Source organism: Anopheles merus, chromosome 2R (genome assembly GCF_017562075.2).
Source record: "Anopheles merus strain MAF chromosome 2R, AmerM5.1, whole genome shotgun sequence".
NCBI classification, from domain to species: domain Eukaryota; kingdom Metazoa; phylum Arthropoda; class Insecta; order Diptera; family Culicidae; genus Anopheles; species Anopheles merus.
In genome coordinates, this window is record NC_054082.1 from 45,918,379 (window position 1) to 45,942,645 (window position 24,267).

Here is a 24,267-nt window from a genome sequence, read left to right on the forward strand (position 1 = left end):
GTCCAACGGAGTATTATTGTCCCACCCCGTGTTTAACGTTTGGCACATGTTTTCAATTATTGCACATGCACCTACACACGCCCTTCAAGCTGGCTTACGGAGTTTTGTATGAGTCACCGTTTACTGTGACCAATGACGAAGTTATTTACTCAAAAGGTGCTTCTGTTGAACTACTCAACAGTTTTATTCTTCGCTGTTTCAATAGTGCAAAGTTTTAACATAAGGATCTAATGATTCAACCAATGAATTAATGAAAAGATAAAATTAACTCCGTAAAACGTAATAGTTTAAAATTGAAAAAATGATTAAAAAGCATCTATTTTTCCAACAAAGAATTATTGAAGATTTGATTAACATTCCCGTTACCAAGTGTTTTAAAAACAAATAGCAAAAAAGCCTGGCATAATTCATAAAAATATTTAATATGGAAGAATTTCGTGCAAAAATCCTTATCCTCTTTATTACTCCAATGCTCTTCACACCCGCTATTTACAGGCAAAATTCATGTCGATATGCATGCCACTGTACCCGTACAGTACAATAAAATGCGATAGGAATTTTGCTGCATACAAACTTTTCGAAAACATGTCATCTTTCCCACATTTCACTTCGATTGCATGCTGCAGCAGCAGCAATCCATCAACGGATGCACTTTCACGCGAAACACACAAGGAAAGACATCACACCACACCAATCTCTTTGGGAAGCGTGCGCAAATGTCCACGCACTTTCTACCCAGACACACTTGCCCCAAAAAAGTTTGCAAAAGCAGCAGCAGGAAAGGGGTGTACTACGGTTTTACAGTACCCATCGCAATAACGGACGACAGCAGCACAACATGCACAAAAAAGTAAAAAATCACAATTTTTATTACCCACTAGCACCGTTCCCGGGGACCCGCCCTGGTGCATCATGGTTTCGCAAAGCTGCTGCAGCGCAGCGACGGTTCAAGCGGATGTGGAGGGGCTACAGTAAACGTTGCATTTGCCGTTCATATACGCCCCTGCCTACCGCAGCCCGGGCCCGGAGTGCGTCGTGTGGAAATGTATTAATAGCGCACAGCAAAAGCTTGTCCCCGAAAGGCGACTCCCATTCCGCGCCCCCTCGCACACGTGTTGAGTTTCGGGAAAAAGAGATGAAAATTGGAAAATTGCTTACATTACACAGCCCCGGGCGAAAGGACAGATATGGGCATGGAGGGGAGCGTAGTTCTCCCTTGTCCCTTGGTGCATTTCCCCTACAGCCCACCACAGTCGCCAATTCGAGCTGATCGTGCTGATTATGTGGAAACCTGTGACAGTTTGTGTGTTAAAAAAATAAAGGGTGAAAAAGCAGTCATCGTGTCACAAAAGATGCCCCCAAAAAAATATTAATTCGCAGTAGGCTCATGCTATCGCGTACGACTGAACCCCGTCCGATAGGATCTAGTAACGCAAAAGGAGAGGGTTAGGGGTTTCAATCGCATTCAACCCTTACATACACACAAACACACACTGGCGCTATCTTGCCAATCGACAAAGTAAACACACAATGACGACAACAGTCTGCGGCTGCGGCTACAATATGCTAATGGAACGATATCGACGTTAATGTCAACAATCACGATACATGTTGTGCCTCTTTCCATGCACAGTTTCAATCAATATCATGTGTAGTAGTTAGAGCAAAACTCTTCTAAATAGTTTTTATACGATGTGTTGTTTCCCATCATTTCCTAAAATTTTATTCTTTCGACAATTATTCAACAACTCACAGTACTCACATAACCTCAGTGCTAGAAATTGTCGCCATGCCAGAGCAGGGGAAAGTGTAATGATCAGCAGAAAGCGATACAAAGCACGTGGAAGCGCTCTGTTTCGGTGTAGTGGAACGAATCGTCGTAAACAAATACTTTTGCTGGATCGACGTTTTCACATTTCGCACAAGCTACACCATACACGGCCCAAAAAGCGCGTTGCATGTCTTGCTGCGTTGTGTATTTTTTAAGCAAATACAACTATTGTGGATAAGAAGAGCGCTTCTCTGCAGGCCCCCTACAAGAATTTCGTGAATATGATTGCACCAGCATCTTCTTTTGGTGAAATTTTATTGAAACCATCCCCGAAACGGATACTGTTCCTTTCACATGGGCAGTGCTATGGTAAATAAATACATCACAGTCGGGTAGCCATACAAGGCGTGAGTTGATGGCTGTCAATAATACCATTTTGCCGAGGAAGATGACTTCATTGAAAACATATTACTTGGTCAATCTGGTGATGAGTTTTTTACTAATAACACGATGTACAATCTTGATTCAGCGAGAGAGAAAAATAATTCAGAATGCCCTTTTCACCCTTTCGTTTGGTAAATAGAAAATTATTGTTGAGTGAAGTGTAACTTTCATAAAAATAAATATTTTTTTGGAACCAAGTTTAGAAAGAAAAAATCTATGTAACTGTAGTTATTTATGAATTTTTCATAAAGATTCATGATTTTCCAAAGATTAGGAATTTTTATTCAGATTCATAATACCATACAGATTAATGTATCTTTGATAAATTCAACTATCGTTAGAGTTAAACATTTTGAAATATTGAGCTATCTCAGAATCTCAGAACAAATTAGTTATCTAGTGAACGTGAAATATTGGTTTTTGGCGATATCTTACAAAATCCCGCAAATAAACGTTTGTAAGAAAATGACATCCAATTCCTATTCCAACTAACTATAACTGTTTCTGCTGTTAATATTAATAAACAATTTTGCTTCACCTCACTCGAACAAAAAAACACCAGAAACGCATCGCAAAAATGAGTAAATGAGTGAAATTAATCAAAAATAACATTTTAATATTTTAGTGTAAATTGTAGCGGAATTTAGTATTCATTATTTCGCTGTACAAAGTGACACATTTTGGTTAAAAAGATAACTGTGAAATAAACATAAACCACTAAACAATTCACGCTTACTTTCGCTAGATCATCAAATGTAGCTCAACAGAAATGCAGTGCTATCAGAGTGAGAAATCGTTCGATTTTACAGTTCGCTTCATTCCATTCCGTTTCTCTCTAGGTGCTGAGTTATTGTTTACCACTAAGCACACTTAGTTAATCGTCCCACCCAAAAAAGAATGCAGAGGGAAAGCAAAAATGCCACAGCGAGTGTATGAGCCCCGTCACAAATGCCTCTCTGCGCTAACGATCGAGTTATGGACTTGAGGTATCAATTTCGTAACCCAATTCCAACACGTATCGAGACCGCACACCCTCTATCGTCATCGATTGTGGCGCGCGGTTTTACCATTCGAAGGAAAACCTTACGATGGAAAACCCCCTTTCCTTGTGACGATGGCGGTGACATTTTCACATACTATCACATGCCCCTTCGCATTGCCTCCGGTGCCATATATTAGGGATATGGCAGGTGCTTGTATGAGATAGGGATTGAGGGGGTAAGCTTGCGGGTCTTGATAAGTTAATGAATTGGGGAAAATCAATACTTTCCCAATAAATCAACACACCGATGCGCATTCCGGTATTAACTTACAAACTACACTGTTTTTGACTCTAATGATGATTCTCCAATAATTTTCCTAATTCTCAAACAAATGTTCGGAAAATTTAAATCTAAATTAAATGTTGTTCTTATTAATTCTTCTTGCATCATTTTAAATCTACGCATCTATTTTTAAATCTTCCTGTCCACATAAATCAACAGACAAATGCGCCCGTCCTTGAACGCCAGTTTTTTTTTTTTTTTTTTTTTTTTTTTTTGATTGCGCTCCACACACCCAGACCAAACAATAAATCGCCCACCGAAACAAAACAATCCACCTATAATAGCGCAGCTAGGCAGGAAAAACGGCAACAAATCGAACAATTTACCACCCGGTGGGTTAGGCTAATGTATTATAATTGTTTACCTGCCACACCAACCAGCGGTGGTTGGTTGGCCGTGGTTAATGTACGCAATCATCCCCACGGCCGGCACAATGTGTGCTGTGACCACATTGGACAGCCGAGCCGAGACGGTTCTGTAACCCTTCCGCCGAACTGCTGCTGGACCCTACCACAATGGCGAACTCTTCGCTAACGGCGTTTGATTTATGAAGGCGAGTGGGATAGCGCATTGCCCCATTGTGATGACGTTTGCTAACAAATACCATCCCAGCCGGGAAGGGTGGTGGTAATGGAGAAATTTATACACCTACACAGCTCCCTGCTGGCGGCTCCTGTGACAGGGACTATGTGGGGACTATGTAAACAATGGTCTACCGCCCGATGCCGCTCTTTCTGCCGCGTTTCCATTCGATCTACACTTTTTTCCTCGAATCGTCTGCCCGCGTTACCCTTTCAAACCCCTTCCCCAACAGGAGCGCCGCCTGTTGTGATGGTTTAGGAAAGCAAATAAACAATCGCTAACGTCAGTACAAGGAATCGTTGCTGTGCAATGCAACGCGCAATCAATTTACAGCGCCATTATTTGGGAGTATACAATGCGAATTAAACTAGGATTAGGCATTGAGATTTTACAAGTATATAATTTCTAAACACTTACAAAATTGGCCAACCCCAAAGTGACGCATTGTTGAATGCACGCCTTATCGTTGCAGAAGCTTGATTGCCCGATGAAAGCTTCGTTTCATTCGACACACTACACCCAATGCATCGAGCCGGACGGATACACCACACGTCCTGCCCGGCAGCGGGAAGGGGAAGGGGAGAGGGGTGGTTTGGGGTGCCCAGTTATCTAAATATTTACCCTTAATCGGCTATATTTTATGCATGACGCTAGCAAAACGCACGTCGGTCGCTCCGATTGCTCGGATCCTCTTGCACGGGTTTGCACACGTTCCGTGCCCTTTTTGTGTGGTTACGTGTGTATCGACGACACGGCAAACACGGTACGTCGACAGCGGCAAGTCAAACAGTCAATAACGCATTATCGGTCACATACGGTCGTTCTGTAAGGCAGCTGTTGCTGGTGCTGCGACCGGGCAGCTGTGATAGTGACAGTCATTCGATGACATGATGCCAGGTTTTTTTTCTTTTTTCTTTGGTCACCGAACATGTCAAAGACCGTATGTTTACGTTGCAAATTGTAGGATTCAGTTGTAAAGGACGGATTAAATGCACGGAAAACGGGACTTCTTAATGGATTAAACTTCCACAGTAAATGTTGGTAGCTTTGTTGGAACTTGCTATTAGATACATGTAATCGGAAACCGAATCGACTCCGATCCTTCTTCTTCTTCTTCTTCTTCTTTTGGCTCAACAACCGTTGTCGGTCAAGGCCTGCCTGTACCACTTGTGGGGTTGGTTTTCAGTGACTTTTGGATTACCACCTCCCCCCCCCCCCCTCCCCATAGCAGGATAGTCAGTCCCACGTATGTTAAGTCGTGCGAGTTGACGACCGTACAATGAGACCGGCTAACACGACTCCGATCCTACTGTAATAATAAATCGCCGGTTTTATCCGTAACCGCCCAGAATCATTCGGAATTGTCCGGAATCATTTGGATTCATTTCGAGGAATTATTTGAATTATGAGTTGAAGTCATTTTGAGTCGTCTTGAGTGATCTGGAGTCGAAGTTGTTCAGAGTAGTGATGTGCTCTTTGGAGCACAGCCATGACGGTCGACTCCGATCGACTCTGGACGACTCCGAATGACTCCGACTGCAGCCGACTCCGGACGCCTCCGGACGACTCCGGCCGACTCCCAACGACTCCGAAAGACTCCGAAAGGACGATTCCGAATGACTCCGGACGACTTCGAACAACTCTGGACGACTTCGAATGACTCCGAACGACTCCAGGCAATTCCGGACATTTCCCAAGGACTCCGGATGATGCTGGGCGGAACTACCTTCCGGAGTGGATTCCGAAATGATCGGAGTCGGCTCCGCATTTTGGCCAACTTTACCCATCACTAGTCCATAGTCGAACTGATCCGGAGTCAGCCGGGGTCAATCAGTCGCAAAGCATTGTTGTCGTCGCTAAGCTACAAATGTCTGTTTACAAATTGCACAAACAAAGCAAAAGACGAAAAAACTTAACTACATGAAACGCCGATCCAACTCTGGCGGACTTCGGGTGACTGCAACACAAGTTTGATTCTGATTCCAGCCGATTTCGACTCCGGACAACTTGACTCCGGGAGGAAACAGTAGTTCCGATTTTGCAGGAGTCGGAATCGAACTAATAATAACCGGAGTTGGATCGGAAGGAGTCGTGCGTACACTCAAGAGAGCCCACCACTTATCGCAAGAGCTCATCTTAAAAAAGACCAAAGCGACGCCAGGCTCAAATACCTATCATCGATTTCTGTACGCGTGCCCAACGCTATCGACAATTCCTCTACTGGACAATGGCCAATCGACACGACCTCATAGCAAACGTTGCTTGTGGTCAAGCCTACTAATTGGATTTACCCCGAGCTATCAATCCAAGGGGAAAGAGGATGGCGATAGGTAGCAAAAACCTAACCTGCATTAAAAATGAATCACTTTCTCTCGTTGGTACCTCCCTTACAAAACCCGCCAAGAGTTCACTCTACGTCGAAACATCTGTCAGGGGATGGGAGGCAAAATTTGTTGAACTTTGCTTGCCCATCCTGCCCACGCACACACGCGTGTACCCGCCAACCGAACGATTCTCACGGAAAACTAAACCCAAAACTAACCGGCAAATGGTACAACCGCAAGCAACATGTGTCAATTATCGCACATACTCACGCATCGCCACCGAAACAAAAAAATACATAATGGATCAGGACGGGGGCGACGAATTGGGAATGAAGTGAGTTCAACTTCCCCCCTTCGTGTGAGTGTGTGAGTGTGTGCATAGTCTTACCGCAATTGGCCATTAAACCAACCACTAATAGATCAACTCCTTGCTCCGCGTGCTGGATGATATGCCCAGTTTCCCACCACCCCAAACAGCGCCCTCTGCATTGTTTGTTGATGGTAAGCGTGACCGGACTGGAACGCCTGCATCACCCACAGTTTTTGTGTAAATGGTTTCTAATCACGCGATCCTTGAACGGGCAAAGGATCAACAATTCACTTGAGAGGTGAATTTTTAATAAGCAAGCACACAACACCCACCCACAAAGGGGGCAAGCGTGGTGCATCTTTCACCTGTTATAAACCAACTGGGGCAGGCAAAAGACCAATGAACATATAAAAACAAAAAAGAAACAGCCAATCAGGCTTAAGTTGACAACTCAGTTTCTGTACCGGTTCCGGGTGCGCTTCTTCCGGAGTTTCCCTTTCAGATTTTCCGACATTCTTCCCCCATCCGAGACGATAATTAATCGTTCCGGCGTTCGAGGAGTTCCACCTGCCCGCAAAGTGGGTGTGTGTGTGTTTTTTAAATATTTTTTCCACCTCGCTTTCCTTAATAGAAGTGAAAACAAAGACAGCGACCCGGACAAAGAAGAAGAAGAGCTGCATTAGCATCCTTTTGAAGAGTAAGGATGGACCAGGGGACCAGGATGAAAACCCGAAATGGGTGGACAAAGATAAATGAACATACGGGCGCGTCCACCCTCTTGAGTCTGTTGGCAAAAGTTTGTGCGCTCCTTCCTCCTGGTGCTTCCTTGGTGTGCTTCATCAGGTGGTTCTCTCCTGACCTGACACACCCCTGACACCATTCCCGGGCAGTAAGCAAGACGTTGGTCTCACCCATTCCACCATTATCGTGCAATTGCCAGCATGAGTTGTGCGCTAGCATTGGCTTACAGGAAAAGGGAACAAGATTGTTGGCGTTGCGGCAAATGAAGCGGTCAAAAACATACATCCCAGTCCTGGACCGTGCAAAACAGACAGGAAAAAGCAATGGTATTATACTTTAGATCGACAAAAAATACCTCCACTTAAGTATTTTTCTTTCAATCCTTCTAACCAGAGAATATATTCAGTCTAAATCATCCGACAAACAAACAGGATTTTTTTTCTTGGCGTTTTAGCTCTGTTTGTCTCTCTCTCTCTTCTTGCGTACATTTTCTGCTTCATATCGCTCATTAACTTAGATCAAGTGCATGAGGATGCACTTTTTTTTTGGTTCATTTCATTTCAAAATGAAACAAACTTCCAGCTTTTCTGCCTCAAGACTTGTTGCACACCCGCATACCGACAAAAGAAAGTATGATTCCTGCAACCGAGTAAATCAAAATTAGAAAAAAAACTATAAGTCTGCAGGTAACGTTCTATTTGTTTTTGCCATCTAAAAAGAAACGGCTACCATTCTAAGCCTTAGTTGGGCGGCACAATATGAAACCCGTTTTCACTGTCTTGCAGTTTGGTTTTGGCCGCACAAATATACAAAAACTCAATCCCGTCAGGCGTGTGACTAAGAAAGGAAAACAAGTAGACAGTACCCAACCCAATAGCGAAATGTAAAACCAGCACTAAGACTAGTACGTGTGTGTGTGTGCATCAACGATTATTTATGAACTGTGAAATGAAATAGATGGAGGGAAAGAGAAGAAAAACACACACAGGAACTATGCATAAAAAGTGTTAGAGAAGGAAAAACCAAAGAACTACAAACAGAGGCGATGAAATCAGAGAGCGGGAAAAAGAGCGTTGATTTGTAGCATAAAGTTACTAATGAAGGTGTCGGTAGAGAAAAAAAACGCACACACACTACAAAACCTACAACAGAAGAATAAACTTGGATGCTGGTGGAAAAATGTGATGTAGTTTTATTAGTTAAGCAGAGAAAGAAAAAGATAACAACAGTTGTGCAAGTGGAAAACTGTCATAAAATAAACATTAGAAGGTACGACGCTAAAGTGTTCGAATAAATGAGCTATGGCAATGGCAGAACAACAGTAGAAAAGAAAAGAAAACACAAACAAACTAACAAACGACACACTTTTATCAGCAAGCTACCGATGCAACTCGTGGAAATGGGAAAAAGGAAGACTTGAAGGGAAAGTAATTGAAAAATGCACAAAACTCGTAGAAACAAACTGTAGTAAAAGTAATTGTTTACAATGCTACACAGAGGAGAAAGAACAGAAACAGCAGAAAGCAAAGATGGAAAAAACAAGCGTATCGTGTTGTGTGTTTGTTTAAATGTCGAAGAGTGTTGTTATCTGTAGAAAAAAGGATTTCTTCACGTTTTAATAATAATACAAAAATGGTAACAGATAAAAGCGGATGAATAAAACAAAATGAAACAGAAAAAAGGACATTTGCTAATTTAAAAACATAATTTTGTCCAAAAGGAAATGGTAAGAAAAATGAAAGGAAAGTGTAAAATAAAAACGGAAAAGCAAAATGGCAAAACTTACTCTCATACAATTGATTGCGTCAGAGCTGAGTGAAACTATTCCTTCTACTTTCGCACCTAGCTTCTCGTCCCACCCAAAGAACGGAACGAGTTGGTGGGGGGAGAGAGTGCAGTGTTTTGTCTTGCTTTCCGGTGGGTGGTGGGAGTTGAGGCTCTGTGGCTTATGTTCTTTCGCACGCACTGTCACTCGCGTTTGACACCTGCCAGACAGGGAAGCGAAAAACCCAAGTAGTCGGGAGGGTCTCCCTGTTTGGGGTTTGTGAGTTGTGCGATGTGCTGCTGTGTTGTGAGCCGTGCGCTGCTCTAAGCAATACGACCGTAGGAATCAACGGGAACGCGTATTATACACACTTGTTACAATATGCTTGCACGTGATTTTGCGTGTTGACCATTCACATACACACACACACACGCTCACGTCTTACAACTAAGTTAAAGGTGTGCACGATACTGAAGCACCTGTCGGAGGGCGTTCAAACAAACCACTTCACCATCCAGACGTTTACTAGCAATACACACATTCACGTCTAGCGGGCACACAAACACCCCCGCGCCGTTGGGTTTAGCAGGTGCATCAACCGGAACCGAACTGCAGTGTGTGTTGTGTTGGGTCGGACGGCCGGACAGTGAGATGAAATCGTTCATATCCGGCACACACAACCGACGGCGGGTTAATATTTTACAAGCTTCCCAGCTAACACACACACATACAGCTATCACTCACGGGGCAGCACACAAAGGCAGCACAGGGAAAATAACGACCGGATCACGATCACAACACCAAGCCAGATCGGCAAATCGGGGAATGCAAACACGATCGACTCTGGCCACTTCTAACCGATCTACTACCAGCAGAGCACTCTAGCGTTAGCAACGACAGGGTGCACCGTGCTCTGCTCATTCAACCAAGCACAAAAAATAGACAAAAAGCTGAACACTTTACCCAAACCCACACACACACACCACACAAACCGCTGGGGGAGGGTGGAAATGGAAAATTAAAAGGTTCTTCAACTCCCAAAACGCCGTCGTGCGGGTGCAATATGCGCAAATGCAGCTCGGTGGGTTTTTTTTGGTGCGCGCACAGGTTAGCTTGTCACGCACTATGGTTCTGCTCTCGTTCTTGCTCCCTCTCTCTATCTCTCTTTCTCTCTTTTATCTTCCTCTTTTTTAAACACAACTTGTTCTAGATGGCAAAGGCTCCGTTTACTGCCAATCCAGACAGCATCCGAGCGGAAGGATCTGGGCTTCTCTTTCTCGCCCTAGCATATGCACACACACACACACACACCAATCACCCAAACGCACTCGGCGCACGTACGCCTACACACAACGTCAAATGCGCGCGCGTGCGCGTGCGCTCGTACACGACGCTCTTGCTCCCTTTTATTATTGTGCGCCGCTGCGGCTGCTACTTCACTGTGTGCTGGACCTTTCCGATTCCAAAAACAGCAATGCGCGAACAATGCTTCTAATGCTGTACAATACTGGGCGGTGGTTTGGGTACGAGCGCACGAGACTGTCAAAATTGTAAAACCGTTCCGCTGGGAGGGCGAATAGTGCAATAAGTGCGCGCGCGACGATCGACACCTTAGCGACAGATACGTGTATTGATATGCCCGGGCATGGAAAAAAGCGCAGCAGCGTGCGGTGAATCGTTTGCTACCTCGAGACTGAAAATGACGGAGCATGGGACACGACGGTTCAACCAAGCGCACACGCGGCTCGCCACTAACCGAAAAAAAAAACGCTCTCCCTTTCCGCTGCTTTCTGTGTGAGTGCGCGCGCTCTCTTTCGTTTGCGCCTCGTACGCGCGCACTCTCTCACTCTCACACAATCGCGCGCTCGTTCTCTTGACAGACGGCGACAGTCAGGATGACGGTGCTACAGCAGCAGCGACCATACGCCACACAGCACAGTGAACAGTTGCGTTGGCAAGAAAGAGAGCGAGAGATAGAGTAAGAGAGCGTGTGTGAGCGAGCGGGTCATGGTGTGGTCGTGCAGGAGAAGGGCTCAACAAGGGTAGTAGGCGACGACCCGCAGGTTTTCGTTCTTTTCCCTCCCGTTACACACAGTCACGCATATTTTAGACACCCTGTGTTTTTCGGTGTGCGGGAGAATAATAAGCAAAAAACACATAAAAACCACACAAACACGCACACACACTCAACACTTACACAAACACAGTCATATCCCTCACAACATGTTTGGCGTGGATAAAACGAGCTGAGGCAGGGTGTGTGTATGTGGTTGTGCTATGAGGCAGTTCATTAGCAGGTTGTGTGAGTCGCATCGCTTGGTTTGCGCGCGATGGTGGTGTCCCTTTCCGCACCCACAACACATGCCCGACAAAAACAGAAAACCCTTTACACTCCTAACCCTTACCGTCTGAGTACTATATTTCGCGCGAGACGCGCGCGCTTCATCGATTCGATTGCGCAAAGTAGCAGCAGCACCGTTTGGCACACACGGGCAATCGTTTCGCTGTATGCGATTTGTCAGAGGCGGTGGAGGATAGAAAGAAACGCCATGCAATTACGCCGCAGTGTGTGACAGGGTAAGTAACCGATCGACAATATAGCCAGACGTAGGAAGGGGGGATGAAAACGTGGTGCTTTCCGTCTCATTCTATCGTACAGGAGAGAGCGCTACTAGCGCAATCTCCAAAAAGGTATCGTTGGGCACACTACGGCAACGTCAACACCACCACTTGAAAAGTGTTTCATTGCAAACAGCCCAAACCATCAGACGACGCTAGATGCGAGCTGCGGGGAAGGGCACAATGATAGCCCGGGCGGCGGTGTGGAATCATTACGCCGCCGGAAGAAGAGAGTCAGCAACAAAACAAACGTATCTACTGCACCCACGCACACACACACACACACACCAACCCATCAATATATACATACCTGAACACAGGTAGACAACCGTTGTGTAGGTGTACAGTCGCGATTAAATAGAGTTGCGCATAAATGCGTGTATGTGTGTGCGTGCGTCACTGTACGCAGCCGGTGTGCGCTGCTAACCTGCAGCGGCAAAACAACATTTGGCCCTGCCGTGAGTGCCAGCGTGAAACCTAAAGGCAAAGAAAACAAAAGATAGGAACCTTCTTTGCGCCCTGCCTGTGTGTCCGTCTGTCCGCTCTGCTTCTGGCTGTGCCCAATTACGTGATGTCCTGCTGGTATGAGTGCCTGCCGAAGAAACGTATCAAGGTGACACACATCCGGCTCTCCCGGGAGGACGACCGGTTGGAAGACAGTAGACGACGCCCACGAGCGGAGGCAAAGCGGAGTCCGTAAGGAATCCAGCCAGGTAGCGCAGAGCCAATCCTTTTGTAATCTTTATTGTGTCAATCACCCGGTCACCAGGACTGTGCTGTGGGGGCACGAATCAGGGTAGTTCTCTAGCTCCTCTTTTTATCTCAAACTGTTCTGATTACAAGAAGTTGAAGCCCGAATAACACTCCTATGGGCTAATTTTATGGGTGAAAGACTATGTTACTAAGTTACCAAGGCCTTGAAGGTAGGAAAATAGCTTCAGAAAAATAATCCAAATTGTGTCATTTATTGATTTTTTTCCCTCTTCCAATGCATAACACATTCCAACTGTCATCGGACATGCAGGGGCATGTTTACACAAAAACACGTCAATTACACAATCATTCTTATTCACAAACATTTTTTGGCAATGGTCCCACGTGCGTCGATGGCGCACTCATCCTCAACATTCAGCATCGTTCAACCAACGTTGGTAAAATGTTACCTTGATCATAAAGGGTTACACGCTGGGGACTAGAAGGTTTGGTGCTTCGATGATACCAACACAGCGGCAGGCTTACATGTGTGGGGCTGTTGTGTGCCTCTCAAATGGACTCCCTTTTGCCTGGGATTGGTTTTGACTCATCGCTATGCAATCAAACGGCTTGCTGCATTGTTGTACAGGCGAGCGAGGGCAGTTACATAGGTGTGCCAGCTGCTAGAAGTGTGTTGGTTAGGTGCCATCCGGAGTATATTCGGTTTGCTAGCAGCAATATTTTGCCAGATAGAGCGGGGGCGATGGTTTAAACATTATTGCTACATGCTAATCCAAAATGGTACCAAATATTGCCGGTACTTGCTTTAAAAGTTGATCAAAAAGTTGAACATCATCGAACACTGACGAAGCGCATGTAACGATCAGTGATCCCTTGCTATCTTACTGTTTTGCGATTGAATAACTTCTTTTCATCATCTTCTACTCTCCCACCACCCATCAGATGTGACGGGATGTAGCTTCGACCGTCCATCGTCGGCCATGATCGTGGCCACCCGCCATTGAAGCGCTCTCCACAGTCCGCGGGAGTCAAGATCACTAAACCGCTCTCCGCGGTCACCATCGAATCATCAACGTGTTTGAGCCGACAGTGGATTCGGTGAGCGTGTGTTAGTGGATTGTTCGGATGGCGCATGCACACCCCACCAACCTCTACTTGCAGGTAAACAGGTGGCTTACAGACGGGTGGTGTTTGAAAGGGGTGCAAGGTACACCGAGGTGTTAGATAGCTGGTTTGAGTGTGCTTTTTTAGAGATACGTATCCATGGTAGAAGAAGTAAAAAAACGGACCACTCAGGGCCGGTGGTGACGGTGGTTGCGCTCGATCAAGCCCGTGAGCCACAAGCGCAGAAAAGACCTTGAACTTGGACGGTCACCTGTACCGCCCGGGGTGGTTGGGGGACTTTTTTCTTGCCACTGCATCGATCTAATGTCAAGGGTTTGGTGCGTTCTGTGCGGTGAGGCTTTGACGCTTATCGGTGGCAACGGTGTGGGAACAGCTGTTTTTGTGGCGCTCTGGGAGCACTTTGGAGCACTCGTAGGATATGTGAAGGCTGATGATGGTTCTTGCAGCAAACCAATGTCATTAGGCTAAAGTAGCTTAATGTTAACACCTCGAGCTATGATTGCAGTCACGGCCGTTTTGAGGCATACAAAGAGATGAGGCGTGAAGCTTGTAATTGTACTAGGTAGAACCGGCGCATCCATAGATTGTTAAACGTTAATCTTATGGACTTTTTGAAACAGTTATAATCGTAAAAATAGCTTGCTGTAGATTATATTACATAGTTCAAAACGGTTATTATTGTTAAGAAATATTGAATGTATCGTTAGAAAAATGTGGAGCTATTTTTTTGATTTATTTTATTTTATAACTTATTTTAAATCTCCTACAGGCAGTGCTGGAAAATGTAATGAGAATCGTATGACAATCACCACCGAAAACAATGAACATATCCGTGGTAGCTTGATGTTCATTGCTGATACTCAATGAAAGTGCGTCATGACATGCCGAACGCGAGTGCTTGAGTCAAACCCGATACTCAGACTGACAAGCTAAGCTTAATGCCGTCATAAGTATAATCAAGCTAATCAATCTGATCAATGATAATGAAAATCAATCTTTTTCTGGCTTTTTCTGAATAGTGTTGCCGGTCTGGTGGTACAGTCGTCAACTCGTACGACTTAACAACATGCCCGTTATGGGTTCAAGTCCCGAATAGACCGTGCCCCCATACGTAGAACTGACTATCCTGCAATGGTAATTATAAGTCACTGAAAGCCAAGCTCACTTCACTAGTGGGTACAGGCAAGCCTTGACCGACAGCGGTTGTTGTGCCAAAGAAGAAGAAGAAGAGAATAGTGTTGATAAATGCCACTGTTTCAGTCACCAACTCTCATGACTGAAACGAAGCTCAAATCAGTTCATGTACACAACTGAGATGATCAGACGTGAGATTCGAACAGTTGGTGGATCCATCACATGGTTGGTGACATTTTGTTTAGCACTCAATTCTTGGTCACTCACTTGGTCACGACATTTTGTATCGGTGATAATCACGAAATTCATGGACTATACTTGACGAGTGGTCCCCAGCAATAAAATGAGCGAACTTCCTACCTCTGTCTGCTTTGATTATCTGTCGGGTAAAACAGAAGATCACCGACAGAAAATGTCGCGACCAAGTGACTGACCAAGAGTTGCTACCACAAATTATTACCAAGCATGGTCGCAACAACTGTTTGAGTATCACCACCTCTGATCATCACTGGATGTATCCTCCTATGTTTGGTCAAACCTATGTTTGCAACTCCCATATTCAGAGGCTTCTTCTTCTTGTTTGGCTCAACAACCGATGCCGGTCAAGGCCTGCCAACCCCACTTGTGGGGTTGGCTTTCAGTGACTTATTGATTTCCCCCCATAGCAGGATAGTCAGTCCTACGTATGGCGGCACGGTCTATTTGGGGCTTGAACCCATGACGGGCATGTTGTTAAGTCGTACGAGTTGACGACTGTACCATGAGACCGGCTTATTCAGAGGCTTACTTTTTCATTTTAAGACGTCAACTATCCAGAGTCATACGATTGAACTGTGGGATTTTATTTCAATCAGAATTTATTTATGACGTTGACAGTAACATCTTGCAGCACTGCCTGTATGGCCTTTTTAGTAGCTTAAGCAGCTTACTAACTTTTCTTCACTTTTTATTACTTTTACTTTTTTACTTTTTTTATTCACTAAGTATTCTTTACTTTTTCAATTTTTAAAGGACAAATGCAAACTCAAACTCTAGACATGGACATCAAAGGTTCATTAGAGTTTTACTGTAGTCTCCTAAAGTTAAAACAGGTAGTATAAACGTCAGATTCGGATCGTCAATGAATTTGCCACAAATTCACTTTGGACAACACTTCGTCGCTATTTAGAGACTGTATTCCAAACATTGCGTGTTGTGTGTGATACGTAGCATCGCCTATTAGCCCAGATTAGCTGTTAAAAAATGCATTTGATTTGAGGGTTAGTAAGAATGTTAATATTTAACTTATTCCAATTTAAATTGGTTCATATCCCTAAACCGATCAATTCACATATAACCACAACTAATCAGTGACATAGCCAGGCAAACCGAAAACGGTTGCTGCACCAAATAAGGAATAATTTTAAATGTATTTGGTAGAAAATAGCATAAAATCATACCGAACCATTTCTACGACAAAACGGGCTTTATGTATATGAAATAAACTGATCAGAAATTATTGTTGTTCTTGCAATATCTTGTCTCTGCAGAACCTTATATTAACTATTTTACCAAATGTATATGTTCTCCCCAAAATCAGGAAACACGTTTCTGTTCCATTTTAATTCAACAAGCAGTGGGATATAATTCTCCTAATGTGATAGTATTCCCAGTGACGGTAGTAACAAAACCACAATTCAAATGACCGGAAACGGGATGAAGTTTTTGTTTCGTGGTCGCAGCGTCGGACGAGGCAGCTGCCCCGAGGGTATTACCTTCCCCATAGCGGGAGCGGTGATCGATCTGACCCAATTAAAAATTAACCGATACACCAAAGTTAGTTTTGCCAGTTTCCATACGCTCCATTTTCCATCGAGCGCCCGGTTGCTGCCATCCTGCAATACGCAGGATTTTCCGGACTCGTTGCCTGCGTATCCCGGTTGCGTGAAAAACTCCTTCCACGTTGGATGCGCAGTTCCCACAGCGGACCAAACGTTTGTAAGTGTGTGTGTGACGATGTGGTAGGTGTACCCCATCCGCAGCTCGTACCATTATTTCATCCCTCACACATTTTGCCACACACAAATGTCACGTAAACAAAGCACTATAAATAGAGCGCCGTGCTCCGTGGGGCGAACAGTAAATTAAACAATAATTCCAGCCCGGCGGAAAACGAGAAGTTTTCACGGTAACGCCGTCCGTGTCGGCTGTGAAAATGCTGAGCTCACCCACCAACCCACCCTCCACTAGGGCCACGTGCGTTTGTTCGGAAACAAACAAAAACCTCGGAACACTCGGTTTCGGATGGAACAGCAACAACAACACCCCCAAAACAATGAAAAGTTTTACTCGCAAGCCCTGTACCATCCCTCGACCTTCGTCCTACCTGACCGTCACATTTACACTCTACGTTTGCCTTCCACAAATTTGCCATTTCCGTGAAAATGCCAACGAGCAGATTGATGGAACCGACGATGTCGTTCTCAACACGCATGCGGCATATGTTTTAATCATCGACAATCGATCGATTTCACTCGAACACTCCCGAAAAGTAAGCTTTAGTAACAACTTCAAATGCATTGATTGAATGCGAGCATTAGAACAGAAAGTAAAAAATGCTTTCCCTATCTGCAACATAATCGGTTTGCTTTGGTACCATTGTTCGGCTTTGTTGTGAGGGTTTAATGAATTTATTAATCAAAACGTGATGCTGTGTGACCCGTCAACATCATCGCGCATGGCCACGGTCTGTCATTGGGGATAAGTTACCAATAGTAACATAATAATTCTCTTTTTCTATGTTATTTTGTTCTTTCTTTTGTATTAGTTTAGAAGCGAATTTGTAGATTCGTTGAGTTTTTTTTTGTAGAATTAATAATATTCAATTATTCTATATTGCACAATGTAGGGGAAGCTTTTTAAAGCCGAACACTGTGGGAGAGACTTATGAAAACTTATCATAAACACAACATTGAAGAAATTATTATTTAACAATGCAGAATCCAAAATTTTCCAGCATTATGCACAGAATCCAGGGCGGTCCCGTGGTACAGTCGTCAACTCGAACGACTCAATAACATGCCCGTCATGGGTTCAAGCCCAGAATGGACCGTCCCCTCGTAGCAAGGATTAACCGCTTACGTGGTAATGAATTAAGTCTCGAAAGCCTGTATGGGCCGCGCCGGCATGTCCGCGTAGGACGTTACGCCAAATGGAAGAAGAATCCACATTTTTGAACCATTTTTAGCATGATTTGTGCCAATTGGTCAAATTTGGGAAAAACACATGTTTTTAATCTTACACATGCTAGTGGATCTAATCTTACTACTATAGGTCTTAAGCTTTGAAACTTCCTTTGTTAATATTTTCAGCAGGTCTCATAGGATGTGAATGAGTTATCGTGTTGATTAATCAAATAACTGTTGAAATAATTGTAATTAAAGCATTGAAACCACTAATTTTCGGGTAGTTTAAGCATCATGACAGCAAAATGGGAAAGACGGACATTCTGTTATGATAGGGTTAGATGAATATCAAAAATTTTGAAGAATTTTGTTGTCAAATGTTGATTAACAGATGTCAACAAATTACCTTAATGATGAAAACCGGAAGTCTTCAAACAACCAACTGTAGAAAGCATTAAAACCTACGGTTTCTCTAGATACTCAACATGTGTCCGTCTTTACCTATCTTCCCCTAGATTTATTCCCCATTTCCAGTTTAATTCCGACCGTTTCCGGACGACTCCGACTACGGGCGACCAACTTTACCTACTCCGGCTTTTTGTCAACTTTACCCATCACTTGTAAACTAGTAAGGTAATTAATACTAAGCGTCATCGGACAGTTTGGAATTACACGGATTTAAAAACTACGCGAAGAATTTTAACCTTACTCAAACGCTAGTTTACAAATCCTTGTCAGTCTACCAAATAAACTATTCTACCAAATACTCCATTCCATTAAATTCTACCAAATACACATCCAATTAAGTAATTCAATCGACTATAGTACATTAATTTCACCTCACGTTGTACAAATTTGTACAAAAAAAACCTTTAATCATGGTAATAAAAATCAATCATCCTTACTCCAACAATCTATTGTACCTTTTAGCTATGAGTACGCCCCACTGCAACCTAGACAATAAAACGGGTTAATTTACTTTTAAATTTTCGTTGTTTACTTCCTAGCGCCTTTTTATCGTAACTTGGCATATCAGTCATCGTGCACTGTACCGTTCACTGCTGACACTAGATGCAAGTGTGTGTAGTAGAGTATAGTTTGATGGAGTGCATCTTCGCAAGGACTACTTGCATTGTTGCATCTCATCTTCCCTGTATCGATGATTTCAGGGCATAGAAGGCATCATGCAGGAGCAGGTGGATGTGAAATTTATATGAAACATTTCCCCACAAATTCTCGAAAGCCTAGCGAGCAGAGGCAGAGCAAAAATCTCTCCAGTCGGTTAGAGGAATGTGCACGCACTGGCCACAACCGTACGGATGATCCCGGGCACAGCTACACCGAACCATCTTTCCCATTGGCCACGATGGTGCTGCAACCGTTTTACAACGATACGGATTGGCGTGTTCGGTCGGCTTTGGAGGAGGCAGAATCTGTAGTTTCAAACACGGCAAAGAGCGCAAGGTTCGGTTGCGGGAGCAGAATGGAAAAGTGCAGCTAGTATTTTAATTAAATTGTCACCCCACCGTGCTACGCACCGCATGCTATATTTGGATTACGTACCGGAACCAAATGGCTGGGAAGCTGTATGTTTGTGGGTGTGGGTGTGTGTGGTGTGCGCTTATTCCGCTACTACTATCTATTATGCGACGATATCGTGTGACGTGGCGCAGTTGCATCCCGTCCCGCTGCATGCTGAGCGGAATTACTGGTCTTTGATACGGTGGCGATACACGCTCGACAAGGATCATCATGACGGTGTTACGCTGAGAAAAAGGCTAATTTTGAGGTGGGAGTCCACCACCTGGGCCGATCCTGCACGGATAGACGGCGCTTCGGACGCAATTTAATTTTGCATCCTTACTGACAATTTCATTTGCAGCTCAAAGTGAAACACCCCGCAGTGTGCCTATTGTGTGGATGACTGTCTGTAGTTGCTTCTACACAATAACATCTATCGGAAGGATTTTGGTCAAGGTTTGAATTTATTACTAGGTCGCTAGAAGACGATTTTCGACAGGATAAATCGGAGGTAACACTAAGTTTCAGGCCAATGGTAAAAATGTAATCGTACAACATTGGCTGAGACTTGTTTGAGGATAAATTAATGACGTTTCAAGTAATATATTCATAATTTTAATAGTTTCAAATCGTATTTAAGGGTTTAGTAATGATACTAACTCGAGTGGAAAATACAATTATTTCCCAGATCCAAAAATAATAAAATTGCTAGCTCGCGATATGATTTACTAACTACCCTGCTTCGAAGGAAACTAATCAAAACCGCCGGCTGGAAAAGTTGTGCTCTGGTAGCACAGTAACTCATGCTGGAATCCTCTTCCTTTTTTACCGGTTTGCAGAACTACAACCACGGTGAAAACAATCAGCCAGCATCCGTTGGTAGTGCATATTACCCACCGTGGTCGTTCGCAATCTCACATCCCGTTGCGACGAAATCGGAAAATGAAATCCATCCATAACGCACCAACTCTCCGGACTGTACTTCGGACCACCCGGACCACCTTTCTAGAGACATTGGTAATGGGCGGATAATATGTATGTGGCCCCCATCTCCGTACACTACGCCACTGGGGGATAATATTTCAAAGCCTTTCCACTCGGGCCCTTTGCAGACAGGAAAACGTCGTGCGGCTAGCTCCGACCACTGAGGTTTATTTTTCTCCGGCAACTCCGACAAAACCCCGCCAGGTGCCCGAGTGTTGTTTTCGGGAGGAGGAAAAATGGTTAGTGAAAATTGTTCACGCCCGCCCAGGCCGGCAGACACAGGGGCGCAGGGTAACTATTTTTAAAATCTCACCAACTCCCACGAGCTTCGCACACGCCGAGGTCTGCGCCGACTGTGCGCCGGTTTCTTTAGGCCGGTCGCGGCGGTTGAATTGTTCACCGGTGTGACAGTTTGCCTTAGCTGGGGGTAGGGACAGGTAGGAGAGAAGGCGACGGTGCAGACACATTCCTGCAGCAACGGTGCATACACTGTGCATGGGAGTGATGTTGTAGGTTGGAAAACCGAAGGAAAATATGAGTCTGCGCGTGGGCAGAAACTTTTCAATACGACAAGGCGTTTGCACGAAATGTGGCCATGTGGCTTGTTCTGGCTGCATTAATCCTAAGCTTACCGCCAAACAAACTTAGCATTTTTTCGTTTTTGAGAAAGCTATTATCTTGTTATTCAAATGTGAAAATGTGTAAAAATTATGGAGCTATTTTAAATGTATTACAAAAGTAGTTTTTGTTTTGGTCACTTGGTGTAAGGTATCCAGGTATCCTGCAGGTTGGAGACCCCTGGTGTAAAGTATCCACAATGCACAACAAACGGTTTATTTTGTGTGTGACGAAAGAATGATAATTCATGATAATAAATCAACATTACATAAAAAAAAATCAGACTTAAATTTCATTTTAGTTACATTTTAGTAACATTTAATCTTCTTCAAACAACAAACAAAAAAAAAGCATTATCCTCGAAGAACGGGCCTAAAAGTTAAATTAAATTCAGCATGTTATATCAGCAGAGGTAAAAAAAATTAAAAGACTTTCGCTCTTATTGTGATCCCATGGTACAGTCTAAAACTCGCACGATTTAACAACATCTCCGTCGTGTGTTCAAGTCTATAAAGGACCGTCCCCCTGCGGCAAGGACTGATTATCTATCCGGCTGCTTGGAATTGAAGGTATTTACGCCAATAATAAGAAGAAGGCCTTATTATCTATCAAATGCAAATACTGTGAAACTAATATTTAGATTTAAAATAGCTTTATGTACAAAAAATATTCATGTATATGGTTGCATTTTTTAATTTAATGAAAATAAAATTCAATTAAAGCTACTTTTTTCCCTGAAAATGAATGTAACTAAAAAAGTAAGTCAATCAAAATTTACTTAAATTTTGTCGATTTGTTCAGTTTTAGACATACTGAGGCCCGAAGAATTGCTTAAATTACTGCAAATTACAACGAATGGATTGGTCGATTAATTGTAGTACGGTGTTTTGTTCAAGCCTTTAATTTAAGATGCTATGATCAATCGAATGTATTAATCGATTTTTAATTTCATTTTAAAATGTTAAACATTTTTTCCGATATTCGTATATTTTGCGGTGATCTACCGTACGATTGAATTTAAAAAAATGTGAAATGTGATCACCAATTTTTATCTCACTGCACGCCACTATTTCTTACCTGGCCTTGTCCGGTTCTTATTCCACGACCGTTCCGCGTACTACACTCGCCTGGTAAAATTATCCCACAACAAACGAAAACACCCAAAAACCGAATGATGATGTTAATGATCGGTGTAAATATACGCACACGCGTCTAGCCGGTGAAAGAAATGGCTCATAAAAAGTGCTCATGAAATGCGTGAAAATCATAAAAAATCTACCGTTTACAGCTGCGCCACCAGCAGGACAGGCACAGGGATCGCCGTAGCGAGAACGCCACTAGAAAAGAAACCCCATGCCGATATGGGGTCGTGTGTCCGTCACTTTTTCTAGCGCACACTTTTAATAGCCAAAAGGTAGTAGCGACAAAAAAAACCGAACAATCATACCCCAAAACAACTCAAGCGTTTTTTGTTCTTTGCTTTTGTATTTGACGGTTCTGTTTCTGGCGGGAATGCTGGTTGAATTGAGTTCCTGATCGGGAGCGAGGAGACCGTGGACCACGGTGCGGGACGAGTTCGGTAGCTACCATGAACGGCCGGTCTCGCTAGCCAATTAGTCATTGCCGGGGCATAGTTTGCATTATTGGCATAGCTCACCGTGAGTGGATAAACAAAGTCCGTACCGCCATCCGATGCTCGATGCGTGTTTGATCGGACGCACGCCCGAAAAGTGCGCCATCGGTGTTCAACGGTGTAAAAAGCGATGAAACTGCAATGAGTGATAGCTCGGCACTGGTACGCTTGACGTTTATGGATCGCGCCCTCCTGGTCTACATCGTCTGCACGCACCTCTGCTCCTGGGGTCCCCTTGGCCGTGGAGCAGTACCGTAATGCTGTGCCGATGAGAGTGCCACGGTATCCCTTTTCATCGTACGCACTGGCGAGTACGCGTGCGAGCATTTGGGGAGTTTTTTGAGGGTGGTTTATTTACCCGCCATAACTGTCGGAACGTTGACAGGCTAATGCAAAACAAACCGTGCACATGGGGGCCTACGAGCGATGGGCTGGGATGGTTTTTTTGTTGTTGTTGTTCCTCTACTTTATGTTATTATTTGATAACAACTTGAGGAATCGGATGTACATTCAGTGTAAGTAATGAGTGCTGGCCGACTTGCATTCAATTAGTGACGGCATTAGTGAATTCAATACTGAACTATGCGATACAAACGATGATAGATAATGTCCAACATTCCAATTTCATTCCAAGGTGCATATTTATGATGAATACGATTACCTTTTTCGGAAACTAGTGTCTGTTATATTCATGCAATAAGCCTTTGTGGATACTATCTAATATCGCGCTACTGAGAATTATATTTTGTGTGTACTAATTCAAACAGTAAAAATAATAACCAAAGAAGTTCACAGAACGGTCGTAAGGTAAGGAATGTTCTAATTCTACATTACCTGCAGTTTCACATTCGGTCGCTTTTTTGTGCCAATTATATTATTGTCAGGAAAGTAAATCTTCCATTTCGACTATCCTTGCCGTAAAAATAGATTGCTTTCTTCTCATCACTGCACGGCACTCTCCATTCAAATAGAAGGCGCCCGACGTATGGCGTGGGGCGTGATGCGATATGTACCGCACAGCAGTAGTGTGCTGCACATGTCATTCGACAGGTCACCAGGGTTGATTGACAACTGATCTGACAGCGTCTATTTGTTTCTGGCACCCGTTCGGCAAGCGGACACCTATCATAGAGTGGTTCAGAGTTTCGGCTGCATCGTTAGCTTCTGCACAGCTCTACAGCGGGCAAATGCTTCCAAAATTCTCCCACGTACCGCGCGTGGTTGGTTCGAAGAAAGGGTTCGAAAAACAATCGTAGTTAATGATGTTTTGTCACACCTGTTGTGCTACCGAGCAGATCGAGGAAACATTGACGATAGTCGGGCGGGAAGTGCACGAATGTGTTTTACAAAATTGTGAGCCATGACACTAAAGTTAAAGGAAGACAAAAATGTCTATTTTTACGATTTGTTCTAAATTGCGTAGTATTTGTTTTAGCTTGTTTCACAAACAAGGTTTAAACGATTTGTGGTGTTTGGACTTAATTTAAACAAAC

The 24,267-nt window shown here is 43.8% G+C and overlaps 1 protein-coding gene and 1 long non-coding RNA gene across 3 annotated transcripts in view; one reads left to right on the plus strand and one right to left on the minus strand.

Annotated features, from left to right (window-relative positions):
* The window catches only part of LOC121603709 (polypyrimidine tract-binding protein 1), a 265,540-nt gene that overhangs the window by 203,989 nt on the left and 37,284 nt on the right, over positions 1–24,267 (minus strand). The window contains exon 1 of one of the 2 annotated variants that reach the window (XM_041932848.1): positions 9,284–10,550. The exons of the other annotated variant lie outside the window; for it this stretch is intronic. Coding sequence (XP_041788782.1) covers positions 9,284–9,289 — 6 coding nt within the window. The 5' untranslated portion in view covers positions 9,290–10,550. Of the gene's footprint in view, positions 1–9,283; positions 10,551–24,267 lie in introns of those variants that run through there. 2 annotated transcript variants of the gene reach the window in all.
* LOC121603711 lies at positions 13,002–16,343 on the plus strand. The gene is made up of 3 exons (XR_006006699.1): positions 13,002–13,450; positions 13,538–13,756; positions 15,866–16,343. It is a non-coding gene; the product is annotated as an uncharacterized LOC121603711 (long non-coding RNA).